This window comes from Nannobrachium achirus (genome assembly GCF_963921795.1).
Source record: "Nannobrachium achirus genome assembly, chromosome: 7".
NCBI lineage: Eukaryota > Metazoa > Chordata > Actinopteri > Myctophiformes > Myctophidae > Nannobrachium > Nannobrachium achirus.
The window spans coordinates 61213149-61236771 of record NC_137816.1 but is presented as its reverse complement, the minus strand read 5'-3'; the positions used below and the strand labels follow the sequence as shown (position 1 = coordinate 61236771).

The following is a 23623-nucleotide window of genomic DNA, read 5'->3' as shown; positions in this document are numbered from 1 at the left end:
CAAGACGCACATCGAGGTGTTGTCTGCGTGAAGATCAGCTGTTGTGTGTGTGTGTGTAGTCCGTTAATAACAACTAACAAGCATGGTATGTTGGCGTATCTCGAGTCGACCCCCTCTGCTGTCTGCGTCTGCCCGTGATAGCCGCTAGAGTGGAGGCTCACGAAGCATGCAGCCACCGTAGCGAGCCACGGGCAATCAAGAATTGACACATGTCAATATATAAAATAGGTGAAAAAAGTCAGGGACTTTGAACAGTCTATCCAAAATATCTCTGTTCCATCTATTCAGCATGCAGCCACCGTAGCAAGCCACGGGCAATCAAGAATTGACACATGTCAATATATAAATAGGTGAATATATTTATATATTTTATATATTTACCTGGAACTGCTCAAATTCACCGCTCCACTTCGAACCGATGTTTGATTTTAGTTTTCTGCTCTGGGCCCTTAATTGTTGAGCCTAGCATGTTTAATGAAATCCAAATACCTTTTAATTACCCTACTGGTCAAAAGTTTGGACACAGCTTCTCACACATTGAATGTCGCAGGAAGGTGCCATTGGGGTTGCGCATTTGCAACCCAAAAAATAATATATTTTAATCAAGAAACACGTGAGGTTGTTGCGACCAGCGTGAAGAGAACGGGCACTCCTCTAGCACGCACACACACACACACACACACACACACACACACACACACACACACACACACACACACACACACACACACACACACACACACACACACACACACACACACACACACACACACACACGTCGCGATAAAAACAAAGGTTAACGGCAGCGAGAGGGAGACGGGGGGAGAGGAGGGAGAGAGAGAGAGAGAGAGAGAATCGTATTTCAGAGAGAGAGAGAGAGAGAGAGAGAGCTGCAAGCTCACAACGCCTCGCGCAAGACGCACATCGAGGTGTTGTCTGCGTGAAGATCAGCTGTTGTGTGTGTGTGTGTAGTCCGTTAATAACAACTAACAAGCATGGTATGTTGGCGTATCTCGAGTCGACCCCCTCTGCTGTCTGCGTCTGCCCGTGATAGCCGCTAGAGTGGAGGCTCACGAAGCATGCAGCCACCGTAGCGAGCCACGGGCAATCAAGAATTGACACATGTCAATATATAAAATAGGTGAAAAAAGTCAGGGACTTTGAACAGTCTATCCAAAATATCTCTGTTCCATCTATTCAGCATGCAGCCACCGTAGCAAGCCACGGGCAATCAAGAATTGACACATGTCAATATATAAATAGGTGAATATATTTATATATTTTATATATTTACCTGGAACTGCTCAAATTCACCGCTCCACTTCGAACCGAGGTTTGATTTTAGTTTTCTGCTCTGGGCCCTTAATTGTTGAGCCTAGCATGTTTAATGAAATCCAAATACCTTTTAATTACCCTACTGGTCAAAAGTTTGGACACAGCTTCTCACACATTGAATGTCGCAGGAAGGTGCCATTGGGGTTGCGCATTTGCAACCCAAAAAATAATATATTTTAATCAAGAAACACGTGAGGTTGTTGCGACCAGCGTGAAGAGAACGGGCACTCCTCTAGCGCACACACACACACACACACACACACACACACACACACACACACACACACACACACACACACACACACACACACACACACACACACACACACACACACACACACACACACACACACACACACACACACACACACACACACAGCTTCGCCCCCAACAACAAGTAGCAGAAGAGAGGGGAGCACAAGCCATTGAAGTCAACAACATACACATTCACAAGCCCTTGTAAGCTTAGCAGAGGCTTCGATTTTAACTGTTCATAAACGATTTCCTAGGATTATGTTTAACATCAGCGAGTAGGACAAATTCATGGACAACAGGTCTATTTGGTTCGATCTGTACCCTCGCGGTGTTAAATTCTGATCGCGAACCGACCGGCTCGCTCAGTGGAATACCAGTCTGTTCCGCTCAGAGTGTGGAGACCATCTTTGAAGGGGTCGCCAAATAATGGGGTTGCAATACATTGCAAACTGTATGCCCAGGCAAACATGTTAATGCATACATTTCACAAGTGCTCTGTCGATGTCAAGGTATCACTTTTAAAAGCATTCTGTACACCAATGTATACTGCTCACTTGTGGAGCAATTACAGGGCTCGCATAATGCAAAAACTAAAGGTGGCATAAAATGTACAAATTTATATGTCGTTTAGATGAGTCTGACAATTGTATCATGGTGATTTTAACCAACCCTGTGAAGAGTTCTAATCGGTTCTCGTCCATGATCAGGAGACATTGGCGCAACAGCCTCTACAGTCTACACAGACTGTGATCATATAAAGTATATACTGTATATATTTATATATTGTATCCTCTTTTATCTGACTCTTTTGTAGTTTCTTTTTCCTTTGCTTTTTAGTTTTTTATCTATTTTATACATACATACAGATAAGACATACATTTGCACATGTAAACTGACAAGTGAAATCAATAACGTGACTTCTTTATTTATATATATACTAGGGATGTTAATCGACGCATTCTTTGCGATTTGACTCGTCGAGGCCGAAAATCTACGCGTCAATCGTCTTTTTAAAAAAAAGATCACGCTAAGCAGCAGCTGAGAGGAGAGCACAACGGCACATTACTTTAAGCAACACAACTTATGCAGCTGCACCCATCAGAACTTGCATCAAAGCCCTAATAATAATTATAATAAATAATTGCTCTTCCTTGCGTTAGCATGGAGTCTGTTCTCTAGAGACTAGAAGCGGAGTGACAAAGTCCATGGAATGTAGTGGGAGCGCTCAGGCTGCCACCCCAGGCTAGTGTATCAAATGTGGAGCTTTGGTCTGCCTCGCTCTCCCTCCCCGACCGCGTCCACGGGTGTGTCGCATTAACGACGAGTAGTGTATTTTGTGTTGTTTTATTGTCAATCTTGACAAAATCACTGCACACGAGGCGACGCTGCCATTAACAATCGAGCTTTCGTGTCAAGCATGCATGCACACAGGCATGTAAACAAAACACATCCAGTCAGCGCGCACTGCTATGACGCGTGCACACGAACAGACCAGCAGTGTTTCTCAACCAGTAGTCCGTGGACCTGACTAGCACCTTATGCATGCGAATCTGCGATGCATGCATGCACAACAGACATTCACTCGTCCCCGACACACACACACACACACACACACACACACACACACACACACACACACACACACACACACACACACACACACACACACACACACACACACACACACACACACACACACACACACACAGGTCCTCTCACATTTGGAAAACATCAACGCTTATAATGTTTTTGAACAAGCGATTAAAACATTTTTTGGGGAAAAACTTTTTGAGTCGCGGTGAGCATGAGTCGATTTTCGAGTCGATTTTTCACATCCCTAATATATACTGTGTGCCTTCTGCTTCTTTTACACATTTGACACAGTTGTTAAAGCTACTGTACAAAGATATAGGATATATTTATACTGTATGCCTCTGCACATTCTTGACATATGCTGTTAGCAGTCTAGCAGAACAGGTCCCATCAACATTTTACAGCTTGCACTTTTAAAGAGTAAGTGACAAATAAAACCCTTCTTGACTGATTCTTGATTTCACACATGCACTGCAACTCTGGCCAAGGACCTCTTAGCTGAGAGAGACGACGCAGGGACCCCCACTACATATTGTATATATTTGTGTTGCAGATTAAATGTTTTTATAGATGGCTTCATAGACTTGTTTGACAGCAATATCATCAGTGTTTGTTGGATGAATTTTTACCCCCATTAATTCCGGATGGGGACCCAAATGCATTTTCTGTCCGGAATCAATGGGGGTAAATTTACTGTAATCACATTTTTGTCTAATGCAACAAATACAAAAATATATTATTGAACTCAAGTCTCCATGGCATGAGTAATCAATAGGAAAAAAAAGTCATTTTGGGGGTGAACTACTCCTTCAAACCGTCAATACTTAGTAATCCTGACCTTTCGCTCTGTACTGTACTGTACTAAAATCGGTCGTTTCCTCTCTTACTTCAGTAACCAAAGATCTCAGGGTAGAGGTTGACACTGCCAGCTCCCTAGAATCAATTCTGTGAAATGTCTGTTGTGTGAACATTCACAGCGAGCGAGTGGGCGTGTTGTTGATGATGTTTCTACGAGATTAGGGATGATTTCCCAGCACAAGCTCCTGACACATAATGCATTGGGAATGCTTTATGTTATGTCAGGCTTTCACATGTCCTCAAAATATAAACAGTAGACTTCACATTAATCTGCAAAATTCCCCTTTAAGAATGAAATTCTTCTCTGAGCAGAGATGGAGTTGGAACATGGTGGACACACTCAGTGCCGAGGGAAGTAGGGGTGCTGGGGGTGCGGCCGCACCCCCTCCCCCACGTCCCACCGCACCCCCCACCGCACCCCCTAAAGGGGGGTTGGGGGAAAAATATTGCCGATCGGCAAGTAGAGGCTCTGACATCAGTGGCGTGAAGTAGGAGCTATTGGCTACTTCTATTTCCAGTACAATTTCAAAATAAACATGTGTTGAATGATCGATTGTATAGACAAAAAAAAAAAGAAAGGCTCTTGTTTTGAAATGTGCTTCTGGGCACTGTTTAGACAGGAAATGGCTTTCAAAGGACTTCCCTTTTAACTTGTCTAAGCGTCTGTCTCTCCGTGCGTAACATATGCGTCATGGACATGGACTCGGGTGAATTATAACAATACGGGCATAAAAGGAATATACAGAACACCAAGACAACACAACCTAGGCTATGAAGGCATAAACATCGCCCTCTGCTAGCCCTGGCGTCCTCACTGGTGAGTCGTGGCTAAAGACTTGTAATGATGAATGCTATGTTATGCTGCTGTGCTGCCTGGCTAGGCTAATGTTTGGGCTAGCTAGTGGCTAATGGCTATGGTGTACCAGAAGTTGACCAGCTGTTTCCTAACACTGGGGTCTGGACCGATGCGGCGGACAATATAGCATCTAATAATATCCTGCTGGCTGCAATCAGATCAGTGGCATATGGCCACTGTGTGCGCATTTTTTATATGTCTCCGCACTGTCCACAGCCCGTTTGGAGAGGCAAAGGGAAAGTTTAGTGTGCAGTTCCCAATTGTGTTACATTTAGCTAAAAGATAAACCGCGGAAACCCGAATAAAACATGCAAAAAAGGTTATAAAACACAATTAAAATCTGCAAATAACCGCAATTTTTCGCGCGCACGCTTTGCGCGGGGATCGTGTCACGCACGCGCGCTTTGACACGATCGACAGCCCCTCCTGCCTCATATTAGTTCCCGCGGCTATGGACACACTAACTGGTTAATTGCCACGGTTTTGCTCATTACTAAACAGACTGACCTTTATTAGCATGCCAGCAGACCGTCTCTTTACTAGCACATGGACTCACCAAATAACAGACTAATTTAGCAGACAGTGGAACCACATCTATGTAATTGGCTTCCCCTCACAAAATAAGGTCATACACCGCCTTCTCTTCCAGTGCCTTTTAAAAGCTCTGGCGCTACTTAAAAGGAATGAGCTGTAACACAATAGCAACAGTCGCTTCGGCACAGGCAAGTGAAAGAAATCAAGCTAGCTCTCATGAGACCCCTTCAATCCCCAAACTGCACATCAGCAACTGTGCTGAGTGGTGGCCATGCTCTTTCACTCTCAAGTACTAGCCTTTTTTTTCTCTCCTTCCCCTTTTGAACTGACATTGCCAATGTAATTTTCCATGAGAGCTGCTCCATTCGTCAAGGCCAGCAGCACATTGAGGCAGCTGACGAATTCCTTACTCCTCCAGGCTTGTATAATCAGAAGAGCGAGAGTGAGACACAGTCTGGGGGGTGGAGTGGCGAGGGGGGGGGGGGGGGGGGGATGATTTATTCAGAATCAAGAGCCAATGCTTCGGGGAGCTCTAACTAAAAGGACAGAGAAAATGTAGGTACACTGCTGCGCACAATCAGAGGATAAGTGTTAGTGAGTCATCTTTACCAAGAAATGCAGGTAATATGGCACTTGGGACCAGTCTAGAAAATAATAATGTCAAGTTAATAGTGAAGTTCTGACATGACAGATGGCTTCCACAACCACATAGCCTAACTTCCTGACATAATTAGTTCCTTCCTCATCCAGTTGCATCATTCCTACTGATGTGGATTTATTTCACAATGTCTCTAGGAAACAATGTGTAAATAATAATAATAATAATAAAATAATAATGCCAACTGTAGCAATCTCAAACTAAACTAGGCATTCACGTGTATAAATCGAATATAAAAATCTAGTCATGGTAAATTGCAGATACTGATATCATAATTTCTACCCAATGTCAATGCCTGGAAATTTTAATTGAGATGGCCATGGGCAACGCAAGTATATGCATTCAGGCCAACAAGAGTTCATTATCATTACTAAGCCTTCTTGTCCTTAAATTTCCTTCCACATTCAGGCGATCCATGGAGAGAGACTGCAGCTTGCATTCCTGGCAGGATATCCCAGACTTAAGGAATCAAACAGGCTTCTTCCAACAGCCCTTCCCCCACTCCACTCCACTTCCAGAGAAGCAAGGGGGGGAAAAAACGACAGAATCGTGGTTTGCCCTAGCTAGCTCCCTCCCCCACCCTGCTCCAACAGGCACTGCTGGGGCTTGTGGGATTAAGAATGGAACACGATGACAGACAAAACAGTCCCCAGCACCTCCCTAGACTGCTGTCTTTTATACAGAGAGAGAGGATGAAAAGAGGCTGCTCTGGGGCACACAATAGACACACTGATATATCAACTCGACGAGTGAACAAGATAAGTGTGAGTGAACAAGATATGTGTGGGTGAACAGTTTAGTAATAGTCTTCGTGTATTGCTTTGTATGACAAGGCCTGCCTTTCAAAGTCTCTGAAGGCTGCGAAAAACACGGCCATCAGTTAATCAACTAGGACGTGCATTTCGCAGATGTCCAGGCGGATGAAACAAGGGTTCTTAAGCGTCGTCGACAAAGACATGACGTGACCCATTTTGTTCATTTAAAAATGTATAAAAATGAACGCGTCACTGATTTTTGTTATGTCGTAAGCAGGTAACATAGGCAAAATGGCTTTGTGCAGTAGCACCAAACCCAAGACACAGCTGATATATAGATTGTATAGTGTCTTTCTGAGCATTGAAGACATTTACAATGTATTTCTCTCTCACACACACACACACACACACACACACACACACACACACACACACACACACACACACACACACACACACACACACACACACACACACACACACACACACACACACAATAGAATATTCCCCCACTCCTTGGGGTGTTTTCATATGCACATACAGTACGTAACATTCATCTTCTGCTTTTTACCCATCCTGTTAAAAACTAGGAGCAGTCAGTAGCCAATTGCTCAGAGAGACGGCGCCCGGGGAGCAATTAGAGGTTAAGAGTCTTACTCAGGGACACACATCGACACATTGCTGGCCTCCTGGCCTGGAATCCTACCTGGACAACCAGAGCTCTGGCTCCCCAGACGGGCTCAGTAACGACTCAGCTATAGCTGCCCCTATGTGTGATTATATGCTATTGTGGTATATAGATTTACACACTATTGTGATACACAGATTTTGCCTGTTATCGACTCAATACCGGCTGAGCATCAGTGTCAGTGCGCCCCTTGGGCATGAATTCGGATTTTCTTTTGTTTTCTTAAAAATTGTTGAAATATTAAAGGGATATTTCATTTAATTTTATCGTCTAATCGGGCTTTTGGGAACACCCTGAACAGTTTAAAAAATGTCTTCACTCAGTATTTAGATATTTGATGTAAATGTTATCAGGACCTCCCCATACACACCCATAGTAACCTCAAACTCCATTTTAACCATGATAGATTCATTAAAAACACCCATTATTTTTTTCTAGTGACTCGTACTACCCTAGAAAAAACACGGCCAGCTCACGTATTAGGACGGTAGTATGAGTCACCAGAAAAAAAATAATGGGTGTTTTTAATGAATCTATCATGGTTAAAATGGAGTTTGAAGTTACAATGGGTGTGTATGGGGAGGGGCCCTGGACGGGGAGGGCCTGATAATATCAACATCAAATATCTAAATACTGAATGAACCAAATTAAAAACAGTTCAGGCCTCAGGGTGTTCATAAAAGCCTGATAAGACGATAAAAAGACGAAAGTTTTTTTCAGTAGGAGCGAGATCATTTAGCGACCTACAACCGGGTCGCGACGTGGTCGGTAGTTTTCAGCGACCGGGTCGCTAAATCGAGCGACCGGGTCGCTAAATCACCGACCGCGCCGCTAAATCGACCGACCCGGTCGCTAAATCTACCGACCTGCCTGCAGTTTTAGGTCGGTAGATTTAGCGACCCGGTCGGAAGATTTTGCGCCCCAGTCGGTCGATTTAGCGACCCGGTCGCTCGCTTTAGCGACGCGGTCGGTGATTTAGCGACGCGGTCGGTGATTTAGCGACCCGGTCGGGAGGTTGCGTGGCAGGTTAGCCTAACTGAGGTAACGGTCGGGAGGTTGCGTGGCAGGTTAGCCTAACTGAGGTAAGGTTACTGAGGTTAGGTTTAGGGTTAGGGTTAGGGTTAGGGTTAGTAGGTCGGTGGAAGCGACCACCGGTCGGTGGATTTACCTACCCGGTCGCTGGATTAGCGTCCCAGTCGGTGGAATTAGCGTCCCGGTCGATGGAATTAGCGTCCCAGTCGGTCGATTTAGCGACCCGGTCGCTCGCTTTAGTGCCGCGGTCGGTGATTTAGCGACCCGGTCGCTCCATTTAGCGTCCCGGTCGCTCGCTTTAGTGCCGCGGTCGGTGATTTAGCGACCCGGTCGCTCCATTTAGCGACCCGGTCGCTCGATTTTGCGACCCGGTCGCTGAAAACAACCGACCACGTCGCGACCCGGTTGTAGGTCGCTAAATGATCTCGCCCTCTCTCGTTTTTTTTGAAAGTGAAATATCCCTTTAACAGGCCAAAAACAAGATTCAAGCAAGTAACATTTAGTAAGAAGAGAAACTTACCTTCTCGTTTTTCACCTTTTTTAATGTTCTGCAATCATTATTGCTATTTTCTAACTCCTCTGGTTCCGTTTTCGTGGTCAGTGCTGGTACTATTCCAACAGGTTCAAGTGCAATATTCCCCATTTGATCGGCTCCTGTCAAGTCCGTTGATTGTGCATTTTCAAAAGATGCATTACGGCTACTCCCCAAAGCGACTTGGGCTTGAGTCACTACATCCTTCTCTGCGGCAGGTATCGCCACAACCGGAACTCCATCAGTTTTTTCCTTCTTATTTTTCCCAGTAGTTCCTTCTTTGTCTTTTTTGCCACCGAGGATTCCTCTGGAGGATTTACCCCCCTTTTCTAAGTTCTTCCCAGAAGTGGAATTGTTGCCAGTGACTCCGGCACTAGCTGGCGTTCCTGTAGACTCTCCTTGAGTCCGTCCCGTAGATTCCTTTTTGCCCCCATCTCCAGCAGAGGCTTTGCTATTGTCTTTAGAGTTCTTGTTGCGTTTAGATTTTGATTTGCTTTCCTTAACTTGAGGGCCAGACACAGGACTAACAAACCTGATGTTGTCAGGCAACGCCGCTACCGCACTGGGTGGTGTCGTTGCCATGCCGTCTTTTGTGCCAGACATCTCAAGTTTGTCCTTTTCTAAGTCAGCGTCAAGGTCGATAATCAGATTGCCAACACCGATATCCCACTCATCCCCGCTGTCGTAAGTGTCCACCGCATTAGAGTCCACACCTTTCCCGCCTGCAGTGCCACCACTTAGGGACATTTTAGTGCCAGCGGCCCAGGTTTGCCTCGGTGAGGTTTGACACCCTCTCAGACGGTTGGGGTGCTGGGACAAGGGTTGGAGAATCCTTACGGTCTACACGTTCCTGTCCCATTTAGCCACATTTTGCCCTGAGGAGGAAAACAGACGAGAGTTAGGCAAATACTATGCATTATGATGATAATGTTACAGCTAAATAGGTATGCTAATTTAGATATTTCTTTCTGTCTGAGAGCCGAGCCTCATTAACTGTCACAGACAAGTTTATTAGAATGGATTAATGTCTGCGACCCATTATACAAGACAGGGTCTTATGGCGTGGCTCTGCAGGCTTGTGTGCACGCGTGCCTCCGGAGCTAATCCTGCAAACCACTGGACCACTCAGGGCCAAGTTTCTTGTGCACACATATATGTTTTGAAATATTTTACATTCATGTTATAACAGCATTTAATTGGGCTAGAATCGGTCAGAAACCTTGACCAAATTTGGAGTCATTCGTCATAATCAAAGATAGATGGAGGGCCACATTGGAGCAGCATTGGAGAGATGGCACTACATTGGCATTGTATTTGACTTGTATTAATTTGTCACAATACAAGATACTATAAATAATGGGGGATCATCAGACATAAGATTCAGTATAAAGATTGCAATGTGAGGAGGACATAAACCAAAAGAAAACGTTCTGTTATTGTTGTCGCCACAGACCTATTTCCTTGAAATAATGATCAGTTGGTAGTACTATTATATAGGGAGGAACATAAATAAATAAAGAAAATTGTGTTTTTGTGTTCCTGTGACACCTCACAGTACATTTCATTAAGAATACTATATGTCCCATGGCATTTCATATTGTATTTCAAGAATATATATTTCATATCTGCTACTACTTGCAAAAGGGACTGAGGTAGGCTGACTTTATTTTAATTAAATTTATTTATTTACACCGTATGTATATTTGAAAGTTGTTTTGTTATTTGACATCTTCTATTTTTTATTCGTCTACTCTTATGATTATTTTGTAACAGCAATTCCTGGGAGCTTGTAGGTTACAGAAAATAATTTCACGCAATCTGCACATTTCTAATCTGAAAAATAACGTAAATTGGAGTTGACATATTGAGGTGTACAGTATTCACATCTTGCAAGACACGACAGGTATGTACATTTGAGCGATATGCTTCAATATACATATTAATTTGTGATGGTAGGCACATCATGGTCTTGATGCACTGAGCCCGTTTGACAGAGAAACTCAGAGCTTAAAAAAAGGTGGCAAAATGGAACACAGTGAAAGCATCACAGTGAAAGCATCCTCATTTTAACAACAGTTAGTCAAGAAGCACACATCCCTAATGTGTGGATTCCATTGACGAATGAAAGAAAATAAAAAAATTAAAATAAGAAAAGTAGCAAAACTGTTGCAAAGCCTCTTTAATGTTCTACACATTTACATTCTGTGTACATTCATCTAAGTGACCAAATAGTACAATTGTTGACAACTGCCCCAAACATAATAAGATAACATGATAAAATAATGATTTTTGTGTTTAATTGCATCTAAGCTCTCGCAGACAGGAAACGATGATAAAAATGGAAAATGGATTGTACCTGAATTATTTGGAAGCAAGGGACTATGATGAATACACACAAGTAAATCATTAACACTCACATCTGCGGCCCCTATGATAAGAAACGTGCAGCAGGGGCAAACAAACCTGAAGCACAAAAGACTCTTTGGAGTGGCAGCTAGGGTGATGAGATCAATACCTGCCTCTGAGAGGCCAGAATTCTGATGATTCTCTTTGTATTGCAAACACCCAGTTACAAAATCACAGGGCCAAACGATACATAATCCCTACTCCAGTATGTGGCAACACATTTCTACCCGAGATGGTAGGTAGGATGGATACAGTATAGACCAGGGGTGCCCACACTTTTTTGACTCAAGGGCTACTTTTAAAATGACCAGCTCGACATGATCTACCCACCCCAATAAAGATGTAGTACTGACGTGACTTTGAATAGCGGCACTGGCGTTACATATAAGACAAACACATTTGAAATGGGAAATAGTGGGGAAAAAGGTCTTCTTCTTGGATCACTTATTAAAGCAATAAGCCACAAGAGGCGAGTGGTTACCGGGGTAGTATAGAAACAGTATAGAAACACGAGGCGCCGAGAAGCACCCGCACGGCAAGGATTTGAGAGAAAATCAAACGCCTGCTTCTCTAGTTCAGCCTCACGGCACAGTGGAAAGAAATAACGCTCCTGGCTTTGATATAAGGTGTGGGTTATAGTCTCATATACCACGCCAACCAGCCAATCAGAATCAAGGAATGGAACTAGCCGTTTTAGAAAATTACTTTCTTTCTCCAAAACCAAGAACAAGAGGGTATACTCTAGCTAAGATCAGTGGTTCTCAAAATTTTCAGGATGTGACACCTCAAAATAATCATATTTGAACTGGGAATCCCCAACCCGACAAGCACTTGGAATTGTAGGAGTTGTATTTAGTTTGACTCAGTTCCACAGATAAATAGTGTGAAAATAGCTGATCAACAAGCTCACAAAGTTCTTCAGTTGTCACTTTAAAATCACGCAGATACCCTGTATCCACTTACAATATATGTTGGTTTGTTACTGTTTAGTGAGAAAACAATGTTGTACATTAAGCTAATCATCTGGGAACCGCCGTCAAATCATTTGAAACCCACAGGTTGAGAACTGCTCTAAATAGTTATATCAAGAAACAATTGCTTAAGCAGATGGTAGTGTATGTGAAGACAAATGATTTATTATAAGGAAAGGGGTTTTGGTTCATAACATGGTTGGCAGCCAAGTTAAAGATTACTGGAATGCAAAAGCTTAAGCCTTAATCATTCAAGTTGTTCTTGAATGTCAGTATATGATCTCCAAGCTTTGCTCAATAATTATTTCTTAGACAACAGACATGAACAACAAGAATTATCCTAACTAGTAGCAGCAAAACAAAGGAGGGAAATAAGCCGACAAAACCATCTAGCCTATCATGCACACACCTCTCTAAGGGATTACGAGCAGAGGCCATTCTTATAACCCCTTCAGTAACAACAGAGATAATACTGGTGGTGAGGTGCCATCTGATCACTCTGCTTGCTTAGATGCTTGCACAGATGGCTCCCTGAAGGACAAACAGTCAGTGGTGGGTGTTGGGAGGGCAGGGAGAGATGCAGCTGTCCCTGTTTGACTGGGTAAACAGTTGTGAGGTCTAATTTGTCCGACACCTTCACAAAGGGGTGGTTGTAACTCTATCGGCAGTTGACCTACTGTACTGCCCTTAGCTGGAATTGCAGCGCAAGCCCTTTTGAAAAAAAGTCCCACTGAGGAAATGCCCCAGTGAGCACCCTGTTGAGCGAAAGGCATGAAGGGCTGTGTACCTCCCTCAGTGCTTGCCCTTTTTTTCCCCTCCCTCACAGATCCGATTTCATTCAACTATCTGTCACAGAAGAAGCAGAGTCTGGGAGATTCTAACCGCTGGTGTCAAGAGAGAACATTCTGATGCTTTTTTCCACATGGTTTAAAGTAAAATAAAATGTCATGACTGAAAATGTTTCTGTGACCAAGTCCGTTTTTGTTTTTTCTTTCTTTTTACATTTTTATCCCACGATTTTTGTAACCCATTTTTTTTCACCCGGTGTTAATTGTCTAATGCAATCCTGGGTGCTACACTGCCTCTGCCAACCTGGGGATAGCGGCGGACTGACTTCATGCTTCCTTCTATGCATGAGGAATCCAAGCCGCTTCTTTTCACCTGACAGGGGGGAGTTTCCCCGGTTGGAGGTAGCGTCTCATGTTCGCCCCTCCATCAGGTGCCTTGGCTGGCCAGGGGAGGCAGTATAGAGACCAGGATTACTGTATGTTTTTTTAACATAGTAATGATGATCTTTCCTGCTGCTCTACTGCCAACCAGGTGAAGGAATCACAGATTTCACATTTAACTCTTAACATTTGCTTTTATATGAAATATTCAACACCACTAAGATTTTATGGAAAATGCTTCTGAACATTGCTAGTTTTACCACTTTCAATCTTAAAGGAGTAGTCTCCATCCATTATCAGTGGGGGTTAATCAGTTAAAACCAAATTATTGCCTTAGGAATGCGTTAAAAACAATCTACAAGCTCTCAATGCTTGTAGAATGGATATTTTCACTGCGCAACATGCTGCCTTCCACAGAAGACATGCTGGCTTTATATGGAATCCAAATGACTGAAATCAGACTGAGACCTTTAATCCATGCAAACACCTTTGAATAAGAGCTGCTTTGATTGAATGAAGCAATTTAGTTATGCATTTGAATGTGATAAGCACCATCTGCACAGTATCGCATACAAGAGAAAATAGAAGGCCAACATACTCGTAGTGCCTGGATAGCATCCATATTATGGCGGAAAAGAGGCAAAATTGAGTTCTTCTTCCTTACAATGAATTTGAGGTGCCCTGACTGAAAATGTGCAAGTGGAAGGTGGACAATAACAATGTGGCTCTGGCTCACTTATTTGACAGTAATGTTATATAGTAAAGGATAACTGAATACTGTTGGTGTAGAAAATTAAACAAACAAGTGTACATCAAAACTTGAACCGTGTGATCTACTGAGAAATTATTTTATTTCTTCACAAAAAAAAAAGAAAAAAAGAAAAACAAGTGATATGTCAATGTTGTATAACTATCAATATTTCTTAGAAACAGTTTCTGTCTTTCCAAGAGAAGTGGTGAAAATGACCAATATTATATTGTTATATTTTTCACTGTAATTTCTTTGGGGTCATATAAACTGTATAAGGTTCAATGTCCCTGTGTTACGACAGTGCAACATTCCAGTGTCGGAACACAGAATGCAGTCTAATCTCACATATTTCTACCCACCAAAAGAATCATTGCACACTGACTCACTTTATTGCTCGCTACTGTTATCACCAAACCCGGACAAATGGGGACAGAGGGTCATTCTATGTACAATGTTTCTATGAGAATACACACTGTGTCACAGACAAAGTTTTTCTTTTTCCACCAAGAGCAGAAAAGAAAAATCTTCACAAAAACAACTAACACACAGTACAGGGGTGTAAACAATTTCAACCCAACAGCCTTCCAAGCTGGAGGAGATAACAACTAATCAATGCCAATAAAGTCTGCATACACTCTAAACAGATAATTTAGCAGATTTTACAGATACATCTGCTTTTAATCTAAGCAGACTGGATTGCACGCATCAGATGGAACATTATAACCATCATTATAACCGTAAGACAGTTTGACACTTGGACTTGACTTGGACTGTAGCTCAAATAATTGTGAGCATCTCGGTTATGTGCAAACGTCATAGTGGCATGATGCAAGCATAAAATATGGAAAGGTTGCTAGTCAATAAAGAGACAGAGAAAGCTCTGAGCTGGCCCATAACTTATTGCAGTAGAGTAATAAACCCAATAAAAACAGCAATAACACAATTTAATTGAATGTGCAGAATTTTGCAAGGAGCACATTTTTCACTGTTTAAAGACAGATCTCACCGCCTACAGAGTCAGTCAGTAACCACCATGTAGGCGTAATCAAATTGTGTTATTGAGCTGCTTACCAAAATAGAAATAAACAAGGGCCAATACAGGTGATGGGAATCAGGAGTCTTTGGGTCAGCAAACACCCTCGCCTCATGAATTAACATGTAATTGTAATCATACACAAACCAAGGTTTCCCAGAAACTGAGACCACTTCTGACCTAAATGGGGTTCAATATTGCAGGTCACAGACTATCAAGTGATGTGTCAGAGCAGTCAGACTAATGGTTCATCTTTGTGCTCATGAGGCCGATTCTTGCAAAACACATTTTTGGACACTGCTCCAACAGATTTTGCCCTAAAATCACGCAAAGCGGTACACAGTATCTCTAAAGTCATGTCATCAACATGGATGTGTCCCATTTTCCATATTCCCTCCTGATTGGCTACCATTGCCATCTAAAGTTTGTGTATGCGACCTGGCGGTCGCTTATCTCCTGATTAGGGAGTCTTACTGGTTGATACCAACAATAACATCAGAAAAGAAAAGCAGGCACATGCCTTCTCTATTTGACTGACCAAATCAAACACAAAGCGGATTTGGGCAAATATTGTGGCATGGTAATGAATAATGATGGACCCCCAGAAGGCATTTGACACCGTAAATCTCTCTATTCTGACTGAGAAATTAAAAGCGGTCTTGACTAGGGTTGGGATCCGGAACCGGTTCTTCGGGTACCTGGTTCCGAAATTGAAGAACCGGAGCCTGTTCCATCATATTTTTATGACCGGTTCCTATAACGGTTCCTGGAATTTCTCATGAGCGTTCATTTGGCCCAGCTGTGTGCATTGCAAGCGACTGTGGTGACGTCTCGCTACATGTGTGAGTGAGGTGGATACGCCCACTCTCTATGCACACACTCTACGCCTGCTGAACAACAATCAGAATGCTAGGCTATCGTCCTTCGAGATAGACGGAGCTAACGTTAGCGCAGCAGCAAAACTACTCACGAGTGTGGTTGCACTTTACAAGAGAGGGAAAAAAGCGTGTAAAGTGTACGAAATGCAGTGCAACCCTTTCGTGCAAATGTAGTCTCCTAAAATCTGTACCAGTGACTGCAGCTGCTGCTTCACTTTCTTCAGTAGCCTAGCTAGCTGCTAACGGAGTAACCACGGCACAATGTCCATTTCACTCGGCTTGTACTGCAGTTCATTCATGGTGTTCCATATGACGGACGCGACGTTTGTCTGAGGTTTTGTGAATAATAAGAACTAGCAACAGTCAGCAACTCACTCCTTTCAGCTTTCACGCTGGTAGCAGCTGGGATGATGACAACGAAAGACTAGTAGTAGTAATAGTAGTTATACAAGTTGATGTAGTAATCAGGGAATCACTTTATTATAATAATGAAAGAAAAATATCTATATATCTATATCAATATCTATATCTATATCTATATATATATATATATAACTTCCGGAACCGTTATAGGAACCAGTTCTACCCGGAACCGATATGGGGGAACCGAAAAAGAATCGGACTCGGTTAAAACCAAACGGATCCCAACCCTAGTCTTGACAGCGCAGCAGTGAGCTGGATGCAATCTTACCTGATGGGGAGGGAACAGGTGGTGTAGTTGAACAGTACCCTGTCCCCCCCTCCCCCCCCCCCCCCCCCACCCAGTAAACTGTGGTGTACCTCAAGGTAGCATACTGGGGCCTCCGTTGTTCCTAATGTATGTAAACGACATGGCATCTGCCTGCGACTGCAACCTGTTCCAGTTCGTGGATGACTCGGCTCTCCTAGTTTTGGACAAGGACCACTCTGAACTAAGTAAGATCTGCACATGGCTTAATGACAACAAATTATCAATTCACCTGGGCAAAACTGAATCCATTCTCTTTGGATCAAATCATAACCTTAAAAAGGTTGATAACTTCAAAGTGGGTGACAAGGTTATAACTAAATTTCCTACTTACCCGATGTATCCTTGAAGCTAATCTTTCCAGCGAAAAGATGACTTCAAAGGTAATAAAGAAATCAACCAACAAACTTGTTTCCTTCAGAGGATCGCCCCGATGATCAATTTCAACACACTGAAGACCATAGCTGGTGCAATCATTCAGCCCCTCTTTGACTATGTGTTTGAAAAAATCTGCATGATGGACTCGTTCTCCTGCTATATCACCAAAATGTGGAACGTCTTACCGAAGGCCTTAAAGGACTGTAAATCCCTAACATCCTTTAAAATCGCCCTGAAAAACCACTTACAGGTGGCAACCGCTTGTAACTGGTAAAAATAAACCTAGCCCAGCCTTACCCTCCCCCAAACCCTTCTATTGTAAATATCTACTGTATACATTCTTTTGCACTGTATTATTATTTTCATGTTTTGTGATACTCTCACTTTGTCTAAATTGAGGTTCAACCATTTCATCCACAAGAGGGAGAGGTGATTCAACCAGCTCGGAGGCTCTGTGCTAGCTAGCCTAGCCCTGTCTGTGACCTCCCCTTCTGCTGTAGTTCTCCAGTCTCCAGTCATCATATAATCATCAACTTTACTCTTAGCTCAATACTGTTGTAACTAAGATTTAGCTACCACGTCTGCAAACCTCACATGCTAAACTTCCTAGCAGCACTGTGTTACTGAGAGAGTGCTGCATGTTTCTTCTTCGCTGTGTTAGCAGCACTGTGTTACTGAGAGAGTGCTGCATGTTTCTTCTTCGCTGTGTTCTGTTTGCTGGGTCTGCTATGGCGCATAATGCAGCCATTTAAAAGGTACACAGGGTTAGGGCTGGGCAATTAACCGAAACTATATAAAAAACTATATTTTGAACCAATAACCGTAGGTTAACGGTTAACCGAATAATTGAGAAGAACGTTTTTCTTTTTTTCCTCCTTTATAAATTAATGAATCAGCACGAAAACAAATCAAAGATTTTTTGATAAACTACCAAATTGATTAGGCTGATTAAACACCAATAATAAGCCCTATGTCATACTTCATTGGTGGCGTGCAAAAAAAGGGAACATTTCACAAGCTCACAATGCGTCACATTGCGACACGTTGAGAGCACACAAAATCGATCCCAGCCTGAACCACAATCATCCATCACAATGTTTTGTGATGTCAAATTTGAGCAGACATTGACCAACCCTAGCTGATACTACACACTGTATGTTACTGCCATTGTCTACTGGCACTCAATTGATATTGCACACTATTCACTGTGACAGTAGATTGAACATACGGCAGTGCACACTGTTTGCTAGTAGGGCTGCAGCTAAAGATTATTTTCATAATCGATTAAACGGACGATAATCAAAAATCAAATAAAAAAAAGTTGAAAAATTATTTCAAAAATAAAATCCTATCCACCTCTTTCTGCGGGAATTTACTGGAGATTTTTTTGCACCACACTTCCGGTTAACAGCAGACATAAATAGAGATGGATGGTTGGCCGATATCGGTTTTATGAAGGTCTGACCTGCCAAAACCGATTTTTCCTATACCGATTTCTTTAGCTAAGAACTAGAAAATAGGGTTGCTCCAATACCCTTTTTTCAGGCCAAGTAGGCCTACAAGACATACTTCAATTTGAGTACCAATAAGCTAGAAGAACACTAATGGCAAATCAATCACAATAGTACAATATCCAAAATCACAGACAATATCCAGTCTAATATGACCATCTAGACTAGGCAGGAGGAAAGCAGGTGACGCATGCTTTTTTCCCCTTCTTTTGGAGACGGCATTGACACAGGATTATGGAATATATCCTTACATTGCAAAGGTAATCAGCACCATCTGTATTCTGTAGGCTGCCACTAAGTAGACTGGCTGCTACTTGCTAATGTTTACTTTAGTTACAGGACCAGAGCATCATGCTGTGCAGTGCCATAGACACAATTGGCATAAAACCGATCACCGATTCGGCCGGTTTGATATAATACCTGCCGATTTTTGATATTGGCCGATACCGATGTCCATCCCTAGACATAAAAGCTCACGTCGCGTCGCAGATGCAGCCGTTGTGAGCTTGTAGATCACACTCGGCTGCGGCGCCGGAAGCTCCGTGCAACTTCTGCGCAATGCACGATGGGATGTTGGAAAGTTGTGGATACATTTTTACCCAGTTTCTGATTAGGTTACTACATATATTAAAGACAAAAGAAATCATTCAAGTGGTGCAGTGGCAATCTGGGAACCCATCAGCAAAAAAAAGATGATAAGAATATCAAAATCACTATGATTTATCACACCGCTTTGCGGTGTTGAAGCATGGAGTCTGGTTGCTTCTCTCAACGGGTTGTGCCCCTCCCCCGCTCCATGCTCATTGCTCAAGCCGGCTCCGAGGCTCTGTGTGCGGAGAACCAGGGCGATAAATGCCCAAATCAATCACTTTTATTTCAATAAATAAAAAAACGACTTGACATGAACAATGTTGCTAAAACTAAGATATTTGAGGGGTAATGTAATTTTTATATAGAAAAATGTAGTAATAAAAGACATTTTCATGTACTTGTCACGTCATCAATCATATTAGCTAATCAGATAGCCTGATGTACCCTTTTTTGATGACATAAAGGTCTTTAACTGGAGACAGATCCAGAGGTGGAGCTCTGAATCTGTCTTGAGAGATCAGTGTAAAGTGTCTGCCCACCACCACAGAGGTTGTGGGTTCGAATCAACCCCAATGCATCAGGCTTTGTCGGGCGTCTATACGAACACAATTGAGCCGTGTTTGGGGGAGGGTGTGGGGAGGAATTAATTGGCACTGACTAAATTGGGGGGGGGAGGGGCAAAAAACAACAAACTATATGATATTAAAAATCATATGTATATCCTGCACGGCGGTATAGAAATAAGTTCTTGTGTCTTGGCTTTAATGTTTATGTACAGGAGTAGACTAGATTCCATTCACATTGCAGTTCGCAGATTTCTACCTGATATACTGTATTATCAATGGGATTCTATTTAACACCCAGTGTGCGCGCACAAACGCGCGCGCACGCACACACACGCACACGCACACGCACACACACACACACACACACACACACACACACACACACGCGCGCGCGTCCGCATCCAAACACAACAACAAATCATTCTGCATTAGAATTACATTGCCTTAAGGAGTAAACTTTCCAGAATTGTTGGCATGGCTAGAAACATTGTGAGGAAACCTGAGACCCTCCTGAGTCACCTAGGTATATAGGCTACATCTTTAGAATCAAGTAACAAAGCCCTGAGCATTCTTCATGGTGATTCTTATCCTTTTCTCAGTTTGAGAAGATGAAATCAGGAAGGGGCGTAAACGGCAGGGCATACATTTCAGAACGGGATTCCAGGGATTTACATAATACAACACATTCACTGCCAAAGAAGTCTATCGATCGGCAATGGATCGAAACGGGCCGATATGACTGTGATTGGTGATTTTGATCAAAAGGTAAATTCACCAATTCGATCAATGATGTAATATAGGCCTACATGCGCTAATCAAGGTTTTTTTTATGGTCGCGCATATCCTCCTCGCTCCTCGTGTGTGTGGCTCCACTCTCACTCTGTGTGCGTGTGCGCCTGTGTGTGCGCCTGTGTGTGCGTGTGCGTGTGTGTGTGTGTGTGTGTGTGTGTGTGTGTGTGTGTGTGCGCGCGCGCGCGCGCGAGAGAACTAAACTCACGTTGTTGTTAAACCTCATTCCAAAAACCATAATTCCAAACAAAGAAGTCCATTGGAGTAGCTGTGGGCAACACTTGTTGTCGATCTAAGGATAACATGTTTAGCTCCCTTTATAGAATTTAAAACGGTCAATTCCACCGGAGCTAACAGTTAGCAGCTAGTGGGAGGGAGGCAACTGGGGTACCGGGGAGGGTCAGTCAAACATTGTTGTCTTTTAAAGAAAAATGCTATTAACCAAGTAAGCAGAAATGTTATTGAATATAATACACTGTTTGTCAAATCCCGCCCCATTCTGCTCTGTTACTAAGTAGTACAAAATACCCAGGGCAGATTGTATTTATAGTGGCAGTGAATGGGGGGAGGGGGTATTTTCATTGCCTCATTATTGCTATTTAAAGTACCAAAGGAAAAACATCTAGGTGATATTAATAAAAAGGGAAGACAAAGGTACAGTAGTTACATTGCAAAACAGGGGGTTTCCCCCGAAAATATATGTTTTAATTTGTTTAATCCCAGTGGGACAGAATCACCATGGCAGATTGTTTTTACATTGGAAATGAATGGGGGGAAAAGATTTTTCATATCCTCATTATTGCTATTTAAAGTACCAAAAGAGAAACATCTACTTGATATTAATAAAAAGGGAAGACCAAAGTACAGTAGTTACATTGCAAAACAGGTGTTTTCCCCCAAAAATACATGTTTTAATTAGTTTAATCCTCTGAAAAGAAATCGGAGGAGAGATACAGAGAGAAAGCGCAGTGCATCTTGGGTAGGAAGCAGTCAGCCAGCCTATAAATCCACTGCAAAATAGGCTGGCTGTCGTAATTCTGCCCATTTAAAATATATGTACCCAATCGAAACTCTTAGTTACATTGATATTGTTCATGTGAACTAGTCTGTTGAAGCTTATTCATTATAATGATCGAAATTGCTATGGTCGCGCGGGGCCGTACTGCACACTCGCCGTGCTCCGCAGTGCGCACCGTGCTGAAAGACTGAAGCAACATTCTCCCACTGCAAAACTCCACGCCCGATAGCAAAAAGTGAATGATTTTTTTCTGGTTGGCCAGTCAGGGAGTCTCAGTGACCAATCAGAAGGCTGACAAACGGTGAATTGAAAGAGAGTGACAAGGTTTGTTTTTTGCCATACTGTCTGAATGGGAAAACGTTTTTTGTTTTTTTCATTAGGAGGAATTTCCTTGGACTAAAATTGTTCATGCGATTAATCAGATTAAATAGTTTAATCGATCGACAGCCTTAATAAATAATAATAATAATGCCCCACTTGATCGGATCACTGATTGATCGGTATCGGGTGATCAGACTTAGGTGATCGGTTCCATGATCGGACCATCTCTAGCTGGAACTCTAGCTGGAAGTGCTGTATCCGTCTTCCGTGCATTCTCTGTCCCTCTCTCCAGGACCATCTGGGTCTGCACCTCTCTACAAGGCTATGAGCCCTCCTTCCACTCCTTCCAGAAGCAGCATTCTGCTTCTACGGTCTAAGACAGTCAGCCTCTGTGGATCAACAGCTCAAGACTTATTTCTTCACTCTTGCTGGGCCTCTGTGGATCAACAGCTCAAGACTTATTTCTTCACTCTTGCTTTTAAAAAATGTTGTTATTCATGTCCTCACTGTTTTGCCTGATGCACTGCCTTTGTTTGCTATTATTTTAATGTTGTTTTAGTCTTTTTTTATGTCACCGCAGTAGTAACTGATGCTACTGTATAAAAATAATTAGCACTGACGGCTCAAATCAAAGAATTGGCGTCGACTGCAGGGTCTTCGACTGAATTGTCAACTCGTCGGACAGCACTACTATATACCACTAATGTGCATATCAGAGCTTCTACCTCCCAATAACCCTACAAGGGTCTTGAGGTCTACTGACCAATCATTTCTTCTGGTCCCACAAACAAGGCTGAAGAAGATCAGTTTTCAAATAACGTTTGAAAACTCACTTTTACTCCTTGGCTTTTGATGATTCAGAGCTGAGAGTTGCTGTTTCAGGCAACGTGTCTATGTGTTGCACCCTCTGTTTTTTCACCCCCTGTTTATTGTTTTACTTTATAGTATTTTCAAATGTGTTTACTGAGTGGAGTTTGCCATGATGTGTATCTTGCATATCTTTTTTAATCTAGGCTAATACTTGCTGTTCCTTTCATATTGTGTCTCTTGTGTTTTCTCTCCCCTCTCTGCTTGTCAGTCCTCTCCCTGCTCAAAGAAAACAAAGTTTCCACTCTCTCCTTTCTGTTTTCAGTGCTTTCCCCCAAGGATGAACTCGTAACAGCAGCACAATTATCTTTTCAAAAAGATAATTGTACCGGGGTTGGTGATGATCTATAGTCAGAATTAACTTCGATTGTGTTCCTTTGCGCGTTACAAGAGATTCTCCTGTACTGAGCCTCTTCACTGTATAGGAAGGGAATATCTTAAAAAGTCCTGGAATAAATTCCTTACAAAAACATTTCTTCACCAATGTGTTTGTAAAGGTGTCTAGTAGTAACACATCCCACAAAGACTGAAATTCAGTTTCCCTAGGAGAA

General features: G+C 42.7%; 1 protein-coding gene across 2 annotated transcripts in view; it reads right to left on the bottom strand.

The window, feature by feature from the left end:
* Positions 1-23623, bottom strand: part of znf609b (zinc finger protein 609b) — a 120460-nt gene that overhangs the window by 76226 nt on the left and 20611 nt on the right. For both annotated transcript variants that reach the window (XM_080729600.1, XM_080729601.1), the window contains exon 2: positions 9085-9971. In XM_080729600.1, coding sequence (XP_080585726.1) covers positions 9085-9843 — 759 coding nt within the window. In that variant the 5' untranslated portion in view covers positions 9844-9971. The remainder of the gene's footprint in view (positions 1-9084; positions 9972-23623) is intronic.